This window comes from Parambassis ranga, chromosome 9 (genome assembly GCF_900634625.1).
Source record: "Parambassis ranga chromosome 9, fParRan2.1, whole genome shotgun sequence".
Classification (NCBI taxonomy): domain Eukaryota; kingdom Metazoa; phylum Chordata; class Actinopteri; family Ambassidae; genus Parambassis; species Parambassis ranga.
Window position 1 is genome coordinate 584950 of NC_041030.1, and position 14163 is coordinate 599112.

Below are 14163 nucleotides of genomic sequence, written 5' to 3' on the forward strand. Positions count from 1 at the left end.
AAATCATGGTGGATTATTGAATTAAATGTCAAAAAATTGATGTTATATGCAATGTAGCTATAGTATGTGAAAATATAAAAACATGCACATGTGTAATAAAGTCTATGACCAACGATTCCATTTGTTTTTGTTTGATTACCTGTCTTTAAGGCTCATGTTGACCTTAATCATGACTCCATTATGTCGGAGGGATTCCTCCTTGGTTACTGCTCCTTCAGTGTTTTCCACTCTTCAAGCAGTAAGTGTTGCAAGATTTCAGCTACACCTTCTCAGTTTTTAAATCAACGAGCTATAAAACAGATTAACTGCATGTTTCAAACTAGGCACACTTTGTTGAGGTAAACAGTGCTTATAATCACAGCCTTGCTATTGTGACCACAAGGTGGTGTGGCGTACAGCAAGACTACAGTAGTTTACAGACTTCGACACCATTTGTACTGTATATGTCAGTTTGGAACTGCTTTGAAGCAGGCGCATCATATGTTATTAGTACATTGCATTTTTAAGTGCATACAATTTTAACTCTTAAGCAATTGTCATATTTTTATTTAATTTAACAAATTTGTGTCAATTAGACAGAAAACACATGTGTCCACAATCTTCCTAGGCATCCCATCCTGCCTTTGTAGAACAGTGGTCTGATTCTTGGTGTTTAAGAAATGCATGTATTATGTACCCACAGTGTGTTCTGGACTTTCATTATGGCCTCAGGGCTGAATGCAGCAGCTGCAGCTGAGAGGCTGATAGTTATTATGCACTGGCTTCAAGTCAAGAGGATGCATTTCATTGCTTTGTCTTGTACAAATCAATTATTCCATCTGCAGCTGGAAAAAAACATGAATGTTTTGGCAGGTACATTTAAGGATGTGTGAATGAAGGGGCTAAATTTAAATCACCAATTTTTTTTGTTCCTTGAGAGTTTTCCGTGTGGATAAAATGCAGGATGGATGTTTTAGCTGCTTTGTCGAGTTTTTTAAAGTTCTGTCTAATTGTTTTGTTTTCTTATCTGGCTGGCCACCAGGCCATGCTGTTGTCTTTTAACACTTCCACAGTTAGTAAGCAGGTAAAGAAGTTAGGATATCATAATGAATGCTACTAAAATCACTATTAAAGACTTTTGGCTGTAAGGTCGCCAGGTTAATCCTTTCCACAGAACAAATTGTGATTACTTTCCACTTCTTGAGTAATCATCCTGATACAACTTTCATGATGTTGCTAGTCACAGGAGATTCAACAGTATTGCTCGCAATGTTCTTGCTTTAATACAGAACAAGAGAGAAGACAAAAGGGGAGGGGCCCTCACTACTTCTTGTCTGAGCCAGGATATTTCTAGAGATGACCCATTTAAACTGCCTGGAGACGCTGCAAGCACAGGTGCATCTGGATGGTTCCAACCAGAATGTGTAATTACATACATTAATAGGCTATTTATTCACAAATTAAGGCAAGTGTCAAAATGGTTTTGCACATGTAATTTGATGGATTGCTGAAGCAGGATTTGAATGGGAAACATGCCAGGCATTGGGTCAAATCATTTTGTTTCATTCAGGTCGAATACAATTCCACAATACACATAACAAGGGTTCTCAGTGGTTCTTTTATGAACAAAAGTCTAAAGTCAGTTTACAATTCTGATGTTTTATTCAATGCTGAGATGGGAAACAGTGACTGTTACTGCTATGTACATGGCCTTGCACCATTAGTGCAACCCAGTACAGCTTTGCATTGTACTGCTGTGTGTTGGAGGGTGAATGATATCCATATTTAGAGAGCCCTCATTGATTCTTTCCAACTGAAGCACAAAAGATCTGTTGTCTGTCCAGTGTTGAATAGCGGGACATTAATGACATCCCTCCCAACCTCTTGTTGACCTTAATCAGTGTATTTAAAAAATGCAAAAAAATTAAAAGAAAGAGGTGCTTTCTCTCTTTCTCTCGATGTACAACTGCATTCCTTTTCTGTGTTATTACATAATAATATTTCAGTGACAACAAATAGTTCACATCATCAGGAGCTCGAGGATTGAAGAGGCACCCACTAAGAGGTCCATCTCTGCATTCCAAATGTGTTTCCTCTTTAATAAATCTCCACACATGACTGAGTGATTCCTTAGCCAAAATAGCAGATGATGAAGGATGAGAGAGGAGTGTGTAATAAAGATTTAATTAAGTCTCACCACAGGATGTCTTGCTGTGACTCAGGAGACCTGGACAGAGGGGTTTGTGTTTGCTTAGTGCAGCTGTGGATAATACACTTTTCCTGCTTTGACCTACATACATACTGAAAGGAGGATGCAGGAATAGGCCTGCATGAGGTCTTATCTTTATTTTCACTCTGAAGCTGCTAGAGGGGCATCTCCTTATGCTAAACCTTATGTTAACTTTAAACTGTCAGTCTCAGCTGGAGATAATCTGGAACAGAGGACACATCTACGCTGAATGCCTGTACTAATTGCACAGACGTTATGAGGCTGAACTGCTGAATCCTCCCTGTGGTGCATTTGCAGATTGCTGAAGATTTACAAGCAATTTTCACCTCCCTCCGTCCTCTCTTTGTGACACTGATTTTTTATGGTCTCCGTGGTAGGATTCCATCAGCACTTTACATCATTCCCTTTGAAATCAATTGAGTCTTTTTTGCTCCTACTCACTATGGGTTGCCATGGATACTGCTCCCAAATGGATTGGCTGGTACATGAATTTGTTTATAAGTGTTACTTGGAGTGGATAGAAATGTTCTTTTTTGTGTAGCCAACATAAACACAGTTCCTCAATTAACTACATGAAAATTACATGTAATGGCTAACCCAGTACTATTTTATGCTGATGGCTTCCTCAGGAAGAGATCCTGAAATCCTTTTTCCTACATGCAGCTACATGAGCATGCCACCAAGACAGCCTTCGGCAATTTTACTTTATTCTGAAAAGCCCTGACAGTCCTTTTGCATATAATCTGATCCACTAGTAATCAAAACTATACCAATATGGAGCCAAGGGGACAACACTGAGCCAAAAAAGCTTCCAAGTACTTCACGTGGCTGCTTCCAAATCCTCATGAAAACACGTGGTCTTGGTAGCCTCATCCTATATGGACTGTAAATCATGTCTGGAGCAAGGACATTGAACAGAGAGGATTGAGTGGTTTAATTTGTTGGAGAATTAATCAGGGTTGATTTGGATTTAAGGGAAGACTGGGTGCATCACCCACTAAATCTGCACATTCACCGCTCCCGAGTCCACTGAATCAAAGTGTTTACATATGAATGTGGGTGGAAGTACATTCAGTCATATGTCTATCCAAGAGGTCTAATTCTGGTTGTGTAAATTATTCAGCACTGCAGGAGGTTCTCTGGGGATTTCATGTGATAGTCAAGCTGAATTAATTTAATCTTTGTCTAACATGTTTCCTCTGACATATCATCACTGTCCAACAGAAAAAGCTCAGAGATGTTCTGTATTAGCTGCAATGATGGCTATTTTGGTCTGGACTATAAGCAGTGGAACCTGGCTGAGTGTGCATGCTCATATCTGTTATGTAATTCCAACAAATGGTAACACTGAAATCAGGAGGAAAGCTTGCAGAGTAAGCTTACATGGAGTTAATTGGAGACAGCTGGAGAGCTGAAGGTTGTTTACTAAGTTGCATAAAAGCTAGTTTGAGCCTTCGAGGCAGTGTTCTACTGTAATGCTGTTACTTTGTAGTGGTATAAGCCTGATTGATTCCTGTCAGTTTGGTCTCTAATCAACAGAGAGCCATTGATTTCCTTTCCACAGAGTCACAAGATGCCTAAGACACCTGCTAGCAGCCAGCTGACAGACACTTGCCTGCTAACCAACAGCTGACACAAACTGATGCCAGTGCACTGTGCTGGAAAGAGTGAGTCACACATGCCCAGATAGATCCCACTCTCAGGGATGCTGGATGCCACACAGTGAGATCCTCTGTATTCTGAATCATATCTCAAACACGTGGGGTGTCACAGATGGAGTTTCAGCTCGCAGTGGTGTTTTATAACCAGTGTGCAGGCAGGAAAAGTCGAGGTTATCATAAAAAGAAGAACAAAATCACCATACTGTGCTCCTGCAGTAGAAAGCTGTGTAACAAATGAGCTCATAGCTAAGTATCATTGCCATCTTCAGCCTGATCAGCACAGTTTGTAGTGATTTCTATCTGCTGTGAGACTGCTTCAGTAAGCAGTTCTTCTGCAGCAGTCACATGCTCAGGGCTGCAGGGCTCACAGCCAGCTGTCCCCATCATCAGTTCAGACAATGCAGAAGGATGTGGTGGGGTGAGATGTTGGGGCAGAAGATGTCACCTTGGGCAATGGAAATGATCATGGTTATCATCAGTTTTCTTGCAGTTTACAATCTGAACTAAACATGATTATCAGGGGAAATAAAAGAGACTGAGCAATGATGTAATGACTACAAATGCCATTTCCTTGCCTAATGGGACATGGCACTGACACGGTACTTCAGATGATGTAATAAAATACAACAGTTACACAAAGAAATGCAACCATTGTCATGTGGTTATTGTTTTTATCTAAGCCAGGTTAGGCCTCTGCTACTGTACCAGCTACTGTGCTAGCAGCAGTTTAGACTAATCAGTTTCTTTTGAGGAACTACTGGCTGCTATGGGCCTTTTTAGAAGTGACTTATATAAGTAAATCAACAACATTATACAAATGGTCACAATGACATGCTTTCCTTACTAATGCCATGTAACCCTTTTTTACATCAGAGTTTATGTTTTACTGACACTGATTGTGGTCTGGTATCAAGGCATAGGGGCAGTTCAACAACTGTCATGTGTGATCTGTAGTAGCTGTTGCTTATTAAGTTGGAGCCTGCTTCCCATAGTAAAGCTTGGGGCCCTGTTCTACAGGTAAGTGGGAATGTCAAAAAAACACATCAGACCAGGCCATTATTTCTGTTGCTCCATGGTCCAGTCGGTCAGCATGGACACCTGCCTTACCTTATCCCCCAAAACAGGGAGCTGCAAATCTGGTTCTAACAGGGTTCTTTAAGAGTTTTCAAGAACACTTGGAGCCAAGTTGCTTGCCAATTGTATTGCAGAGTTATGGCCATTTAAATTTCAGGTCAAAAGGTCAAAATAAACTTTGATGCCCTCTAACATTGGTCCAAGTGTTCTTGAAAGCTCATGAAGAACTCTGTCACATATGTCAGAACCAGATTAGATAGGATGGTTGTAGCGGCTCGACTTTCGGCTTGAGACAGAGATGGAGGTGCAGTCCATATAGATATTCATTACAGTACGCACAGCACAAACATTAATAAATTTACCCACATGCTGCGTACCACAGGCAGCATGTGGTCCTGACAGCACAACAAAAAAGAACCCCCATGAATATAAGATTGCCACCTTAAACAGCTGCTGCCACACCTGGAGTCCTCTCCAATCACCAAATAGGTGATTGGAGACCATACACTTTAAACCAAATACATATGTACAATAAATAACTGGAAGATGCTTTATTAGTTAAAAAACTAGTTTCAAACTCATAACTATAATTATCCCCTCAATCAAACAATACACTTCCCCTGCACCTATTTCCTGAATGGACTGGCCCAGAACTATAAATACCCGCTTGTTTCCAGAGGGACTCTCTTGACTGTTACCCCAGGCCACAACAAAAGATAAGTGCTCACACCATCACACATCATCACTTAGAACATTCAATTCATTATCACACCAACCAACACACAGTCCAATCATTATATATAAACATGTACAAAGGTTCATTTAGCAATGTGTTGTGTGTCAGATAATGCCTACAGCCCAAACCCTGAAGGTCAGCTGGGATAAGGAGGTGGACCCACAAGGGTCCGGGCAGAAGACCAGTTGGGAAGAGGTGGACCCTCCGCATTAGAAGGCCCCACTTATTACATGAAAGAACAAAGTCTTGGGCACAAATGTTGTATCCATTTCATTTTGATTTCTCTACTCTGTGCAGACTTATCAGCATTTAAATAGGGGGTGCACACATGTGACATGCTGCCCCATTAGCAGGTAAGTTGTCACACCGTGTGAAGTAAAGTTGGCATAAATAAAACAAGAACACTTCAGTTTATTTAATATTCCAAATTAAATTTATCTAGATAAAATTTGATTAATCAATGAACTTAAATAATAACTGTCCAACTTCACTTCCCTCCATGACCTCAGCATCACGTCAGGTGCTGTGCGGCCATTTCTTGTTTTTCATGTGTAATTCCTGACAATTTCTTCTCCTGTGAGTTTTTCTTTGTTCTTTAAAAAAACAATCACACATTGAACAACCATTAACAGCAGATTCTCTGTGCCTATTATTGCATATACTCAAGTAGTGTGACAAGTTGCCCCAAACTTTTTTGCTAATACTAGCATATTTTAAAAATAGCTTGAAGCAGCACTGTAACGAAATAATTGATATTTGTCTTTAAGCAGACAATTACAAAAAAATATTTAGTTATTTAGTAATTTTTTACTTTCACATGTGAAAAATTGAAACATGTGTCCTCGCCTCAGTTGACAGTGTGCTGTGCTTTTCCCAGACGGGATGTGACATCACAGTATGAAAGCACAAGTAGCTATTCCACTTTTCAGTACACCCTGTGGTCAAGTTATTGCAAGTGTGACAACTTACCCATGTGACAACAAGCCCCGGTCTCACTACTCTTTAACTGCATATGGGATCAATAAGTGTGTTTTCCTTATAGTCCGGCTGAGGAAGCGGCCTTAAACTCAGAGAGCTCGTGTAATCCCTCATTCATTTCTGTCACTCATGTCTGTGGTGTCCACACGTATTAAAAACCCGTCGTGTCCCCACGGAAGTGCCTGCATTGACTTTCTATGGATGTTTTCACCACGTTGTGTCCATGTCGGTGCCACGCAGTGGTAAGAATCCGTGCGTATGTCACGTATTTCTGTGAGATCAGGTTGTTTGAAACATGTAAACTTTTTTAGCTGTAGCTAATTGTCACATCTGCTTTTCTTCATAACGGACTCGCTAATTACAAAGCACTAAACACTGCAGGATGACCAGGACCTGCGGCTTCAGAGATGAGCAGACTGCATTACTGCTAGACCGCACACCCAGATACCCAGGACCCTCCTCCTCCCCCTCCTCATAAAAACACGCACAACCACGCCTCCAGAGGCACGCGCACAGGCGCAGGCTCGGACACACCTCCTCCTCTAACCCTCAATCACACACAAACACAACCACATACGCACACACACACACACACACAGGCGAGTGTGAGAGCATCGCTGGATGAAGCAGACAACATGTAAAAGGCAGCATGAAGGACGAGGGTTCGGCTCCAGGAAGCTCGCAGCAGCAGCGGCAGGGTTGAAGCTGCAAACCGCGGAGAAGCGGCTGCTTCACCATGTCCACCGCATCCGATCAACTCACGGGCAAAACGGTAAAAGGCCTCTCGAAATCGTTATCTCTCAAACTCAGCCAAAGTCGTTCTCTTCCAGCTTCCGGGCCGACTTTGTCCTGATTTGAACCTGCTTCTTCTTTCTTTTTAATGCTGTCGTTCCAGACTCATAGGCGTTAGGTCGGACACAAAGGATGCGGGGCCGTCTGTGCCGCAGCACCAAAATAAAAAGGGGTGCCCAAAAAAATTGATAGCGCTTCAGGGCTGAATGCGCCTTATGGGCCTGTAGGGATGAAAAATCTGTATAGACGGGAATACCTCGCACCAGAGTGGAATACACACTAAGAAGTTTTTGTTAGTTGCAAACTTGCAAACAAATTATATATAATTTCTGTGCATATATGCTCCTAATTAATATTTGACTGCTTCAATCCTCGGGCATTAAATGGGAGATGCGACGTTTGTTTCCATGTATATAGTCATTAAACAGCATAAATGTTACATCTTTTGACATATACTTGTTACAAGTAAGATAGTTTAGCCCACAAAGATTGTAACGCAGTTTATAATCAGTCATTATTTTCTGACTGAGATTTTGCCCCCAGCGTGCAACTGGAGGAGTTTAATGGTTTCTGTGCTGTGTGCTGTAGTCATGGAGACAGTATGTGGCATGTGGTTTTATACTTGTGCTAGAAAGTGTAGTCCTTGAAGAGGAGCCTTAGACCATAAGGATGAGTGGAGGAAGGAATGCATGCGTTTACAGTGGGGATATCTTTTAAATAAAAAGGTAATATGGCTTTTTTTCAGTCAGATGTTTTTATTGTCTATTATGGTTTTTGCAGAGGATACCTGTTAATACAGTTAGGATAGATATAACTTGTCCCAAATTTCCCTAAGGGGCCTTCCCAAAGGAATTAATAAAGTATATTCTATTCTATTGTAGGCTTAATTCATTCTTATATTTCTTTCATTTCTCATGTGGCATTTAGGCTGCTATTATGTAAAAGCTGGATCACCGTTTGATACAAATATTAAGTTATACTCCATTTAGAGTTGCATTTAAGCGACTTCTAGGGATGGATTTAAGTGTTTCTTATTTAGTGGCCTAGCTTATGATTATTTCATCAATGATTGGCTGATTTCTTCTTCATGTGCTGGATCAATATGACAGCACGTGTCCCAGATTGTCCCAGATTATGCCAACTAATTCAACAAATGTCTAAAATGTACTGCAGTACATTTTAGACATTTGTTAAATTAAGCAATCAAATCAAACTGTTTCTTATTTACATTAAAATTTCTCACTGAATAATACAGTGTTGTATTGTATATGTATCTATATGCTCATGTATGGTCATGTAAGATATTTATTTACCTAAAAGCCTTTAGAACATAAAAAATATGAGTCATAAGCAGCGTGTATTTGTGTGTCGACATTAGTTGGGAACCGTGATTTAGGTGTGCTGTAGAGACATGACAGGGAGATGGCTGGTCAGTCCTCCCTCATCACGATGAACAGATGGTAACTCAGGGTTGGCTTGTGGGTGAGTGCCAACAAGAAAGCCTGTGTGTGTTGCAAATCCATTGTTGGACTGTTCAGTATTACATTCTTCAAAGAGGAAAAAAATAATACTCTAGATTATTTAAGCAAACACTGAGAGAAATGGTCTATTCTTGATATTTTTATAGCAGTTTTGTTTTCAGGTTTTCAGGAGCTAATGTAACTGGTTATAGGATATAATGGTGACCCAAGACATGCCTCAGTGTTACTGTAATAAATATCTTGGACACATTTTCATTGTAAATCATTAACACTAAGGTTAAAATGAAGACCTTAACTGAATGGTTTGTCTTATCATTTGTTTCTATGGTTAGATTAGAATATGCTCAACCCTTTAAAATAGTGACTGCTTGTCATGTTACTCAGGTACAATGGTGATTTGTGGCTCCTTATCTTGATTAGGAAATAGGCAACTACACCTGTTAAATGATTACCTATAAACATTTAGTATCAGAACAGACCAGCTACTGTTGTGTTTTTGTGTGGATTAATATGTTCATAGGAAAAAACTAAAATATTTTTCTTGTATGTCTTGTTACGACTGTCAGTGTATTTTAGCATTAAATCTTTGTGCATTTAAAGTGCATTTAGTTGTACTTCCTTTGTCTTTCTTTCTATAGACTGTGCTGGTTGTGAATCACACCGAATGGAGAACACTGAAGTCCCTCTAAGATGACACGGACACATCCTCCTGATATACTGGCATCGACTCTGTATCAGGACATAACTCTGAATGCCATCACTGACCATTCCATTTCTCCCCACCCCTCTCAGCAAAGTGACTTGAAGATGATTGACAAATCAGAGATCATTAACAAAAGACACTGCCGCAGTTTTGACTTCATCGAGTCACTAGATGACCCACAAACCTTCTCTTCCTCAATGGAATACCCTTACAAGAGGTCTGAGCATCAGACATTAAGCAAAGATATAATGTGGAATGGACTAGATCAGCCAGGGCATCTTCGCTTTTCCTCTCCTGATCTATTTAACACCAGGCAGTTCCAGCAGCATGCTGCTCAAGACAAATCCAGCCAACATACATGGTCTGATCCCAAAAAGAGATCAAGATCTAAAAGTGCTCCTAGAATTAAGGCTACCCTCACTCCTGTCCCAATCTCAGTATCTCCCCCTGGCATAAGAAAGGGCAGGGATGTGTCTCAGGCTGCACTAGAAACTTTAAGGACTTCTGAAACACAAAGAGAAACCTACTCTTCAAACAGAGTTTTTTTGAATGAGGTGCACCCTATCAAACTACAGCCTCACTCTCCACTCTATGTCTCAGACTGTTTTGAGGAGGATAAACCAGATAAACCCTCTGTAACTCCTCATGTTAGGTGTCGTGTGGACATTAAACCAGATGCTGCTGTGCTGCAGCACACTTCTAGACAGGCTCCCAATGTACGGGCTCAGAATCTATGGCAGAGATACTCCCAGGCCAGTAGCAGTAGAGGTTTGTATGTGCCACAGCAGACTGTCTCCTCACCAACGCCCACTCCAAGCGAATGCTACAGTGGAGACTTTAGACAAGGATACCACTATACCACGAGCATGTCTCCTATATCTTACCAGCATCTAGACATGCACAGAATGCCCTCAACGACAGCACCATATCTGAGTCACGAACAAAGAGCTTACTCAAATCCTAACATACCAACCAAATTTTTCTACACTGAAGATGCTGTGCGGTATCCAGTCCATCCTTGTTCCAGAGCTTACTTTCAGGATGATCAATCCAGTCTTACCAGTCATGGTAGTACAATGACTAGTCAGTATGATCCAAGGACTCGATGGGTGCACACTCTTCCTGTCAGGTCTTATTACACAGACTACCTTTCCAGCAGAGATCCAGCAAACTCTGTTTATAGTAGGCCTTACTCCACAAGTGAGGCTGGATCCTACTTTTCTCAAACTCCAGTTTCTAGAGCATATTATGGAGAGGACAACCGGTTCAACCCTTACCATATGACTAATCCAAGATTGTTTTATTCAAAACCATTTGGATCTCCTGAGGAGCAGTACTTTCCATCTAGGCCATATCACACAGAAGGTCGTCGACGCCCTCGAATGTCCCAAGCCTTTTCAGATGACTTGTATCGCTCAAGTATATCTGGTTACTCTAATCAGTCCCCCAGTATACCCCCGTGGTTTACTAACAGCTGTACTAACACAAATCGTCTTGGAACAGAGATCAAAAACCACTCGAAGTCTTGGGACAATATACTGTATCCACGGCATGAGAGAGAGCAATCAGTGCCACGTGGACGAAGCTATGAGAACCTATTTTACCAAGCAAGGCATGGAGCATCCTCTGATGTCACATCGCAACCTGTCATACTCAACCTTTCAAGTTCGCCAAGACGTTATGCTGCCCTGTCAATCTCTGAAAATTCCTTGGAGAAGGGTTCAAGCAATCCATGGAGGAATACCAAGAGTGGGCACTGGTTTGTAACCCCTGAGATCACCATAACAGACAATGACATTTGTACAGGTAACAGCAGACGACGTGATGTCCACTCTGTCAGTTGGGATACATTAGACAGTGAAAAGACACCTCCTCCAAGGTCAGTGCATCAAAAGCAGCCATCTAACACAACGGACATTGGCAAAGAAAGGAAAAACAACAACTTCTCTCTCCAGCAGAGTCTGGAGCAACTGGATGAACTCTTAGCTGACCTGGTTGTTGACTACAAGCCACCAACAAGTATAAAGTCTAATGAGGACCTTTTAGACCAACTAAAACAACTAATCACTGAAGACGATGAAAAAGAAAAAGGATCTGGACTTGGCAACTTAGGAAGTCTGAATACCACACTTCCATCCTCTAAATCCAGCCCTGACACAATCAAAGACCCTGACAGTGGGTGTGATGCCTTACAAAGGAGTGCAGAGGAATGTTCTCCAGACCACAGCACAGATGAAGATGACACTATGGTGTGTGCTAACAAGAAGTGCAACCGGATTGAGAACATGTTCAATGCCTGCTTGTATTTCAAATCGTGTCACAGTTGCTACACCTTCTATTGCTCTCGAAACTGTCGCAGAGATGACTGGGACACCCATAAAGAGACATGTCTGTATGGTCGTGTGACCAGTGTGTGTCGACACACTCTTAAGTTCTGCAGAGAAAACTCAGAGATCCACAAAGCTTTCTCACGGGTTGCTAAAGCTGGCTACCTCTCCAGAGGTAGAGGCATTCTCTTTCTAGGTTTTGCGAATCCAGAGACAGCTGACAACTTCCTGCAAGTTGGGCTTGAGAGTCTCCTTATGTCTCCCACGTACTTATCTCTCAGAGAGCTGGATGGTTTCAAGGACAACCTAGGCGAATACTGTAAGGAACTGCAGCTGGCAGGTAATGAATATGACCCCAATGAATGTTTCCTTCTGAATGTATCCATTGCTGTTGGTGAACTAGTGCCTAACAGACCTTCACCAAGAGTCCAAGCACCAACAGTTCGAAAATATGCAAAGGTGTCATTGGCTTCCTCAAGCCCTGACAAAAAGGTACTCAAGAAGGATACTGAAATGGAAACTCTGATCCTCACACCGCCTCCAGGGACACCAGACATTGACAAAGAGGGTGAGGAAGGAAGGAAAGCCAGAGAGGTGTGCTTTGTCAATATCCAGCGTGAGCTCAGGACCAGAGGAGTGTTCCTTCGTCATGAGTACCCCAAAATTTACAATCAGCTGTGTGAGTTTGTGGAAAGTAACAAAAGGTTCACTCCCACTACTATTTTCCCAATAGATAAGAGAACGGGGAAACAGTTCATGTGTATGATCATGGCTGCATCTGAGCCAAGAACATTAGACTGGGTAGGTACTCCTCATCTCTTAGATGATATAATATAGTATAGCACTAAATAGAAATGATAATGATGTCAGCTACACCAAATGTACATATTGTATATAGGTTGTGTAGTTCAGCAAATCGAGAAATATGTGTATATACTGTATGCTTTTCTCTTTCTCTCTCTTTTTTTCTGTCTTTCTATTAGCTCTGTTCTTACCTTGTTACACGCATACAGTAAACACACAACATGGTTGTCCTAGGTTGTTTTTGGCTTGTTTTTTATCCTTGTTCACTCAGAAGAGTGAATAGCCTGCATGTAGACTAGGCACACACTCAGTTACCAGGTGTTTAAGATGTGAACATGTAAGATCTGTGCAGTTTCTGCCATTTATGAAGCACACAATATTTATGAAGTGCACATTTCTTTGCTTCCACTTAAATAGGTGGCACAGCCAGATTTGTTATTTCAACAGTCACCCATTATTAATTTCTCCAACATATGTTATATTGCACAGTAATACACTGTTACAGTGGTAATATCACGTGTATCAAGTGTTTATTAGTATTTAAGTATTATTTCTTTGGTGTGTGGATATTTTTAATTGAATTACTGCTATATTAGTTATTTGTTTTATAGGCAAAGAAGAACAATCAAACCACCATTTGTTTTCCTACTGCATTGAGGATTTGACTTTCTTTCATCATGTAAAAAGACCTGATGTCATCTCTATGTAAGTTGCTTTGTTTGAAAGTGGCCTTCACTCAAAAAACAAACAAAAACAAAAGCATTTGACACAAAGCAATGTAGAGTTAAGTATGTAAGGCTTCAAAGCACTAGACTTAGGTTGTTTGAAATACCACTGTAAATGAATAATTATTTTACTCAAAGCATGATATTTATATTTAGGTATTTTAATAATGAGATTGCTTATAATTAAATTTATTATGTTAACAAGACCCCACATATAAGGTATAAATATAGTATATTATATAATTTGAACATCATGAACCTAAGACCTTATTGTAACTAATACTACAGTATGTTCCTAATGAAAACATATGCAATAAAAAAGCAACCTTGACATTATATTATATATATATTTTATTACCAATATTTAATAATTCCTTTGAGCCAGGAGCTGTAAAATCTGTTTGCACTAAAACATAAATTATATAATAAGAATGTTCCTAACATATCTGCAGCACTGAACCTAGACATGATGATATTCCTGCTTGTAGTACGATCGCTGACTAATCTAAGGTTGCTCTGATTTTGTCTTTGTGCAAGACCTTCCTCAACTTTCTATTTTGTGATGTTTATAACATACATATAAATATATAATAAATGGAATTTAATGAGTGACCTTGTGGCTTTGAATTTGAATTTATTCAGATGGCTGATGATGAGCCACATGTATTGAAGA

General features: G+C 40.5%; 1 protein-coding gene across 1 annotated transcript; it reads left to right on the forward strand.

Annotated features, from left to right (window-relative positions):
* Window positions 1–7242: 7242 nt before the first annotated feature.
* Window positions 7243–13869, forward strand: unm_hu7912 (un-named hu7912). The gene is made up of 2 exons (XM_028414527.1): window positions 7243–7430; window positions 9570–13869. The coding sequence occupies exon 2, from the start codon at window positions 9622–9624 to the stop codon at window positions 12796–12798; it is 3177 nt and encodes a 1058-aa protein (XP_028270328.1). The 5' UTR covers window positions 7243–7430; window positions 9570–9621; the 3' UTR covers window positions 12799–13869.
* The last annotated feature ends 294 nt before the right edge of the window (window positions 13870–14163 follow it).

Excerpts from the sequence above, each read along its gene's own strand:
- unm_hu7912 (XM_028414527.1), top strand. The coding sequence starts at position 9,622 with ATGACACGGACACATCCTCCTGATATACTGGCATCGACTCTGTATCAG.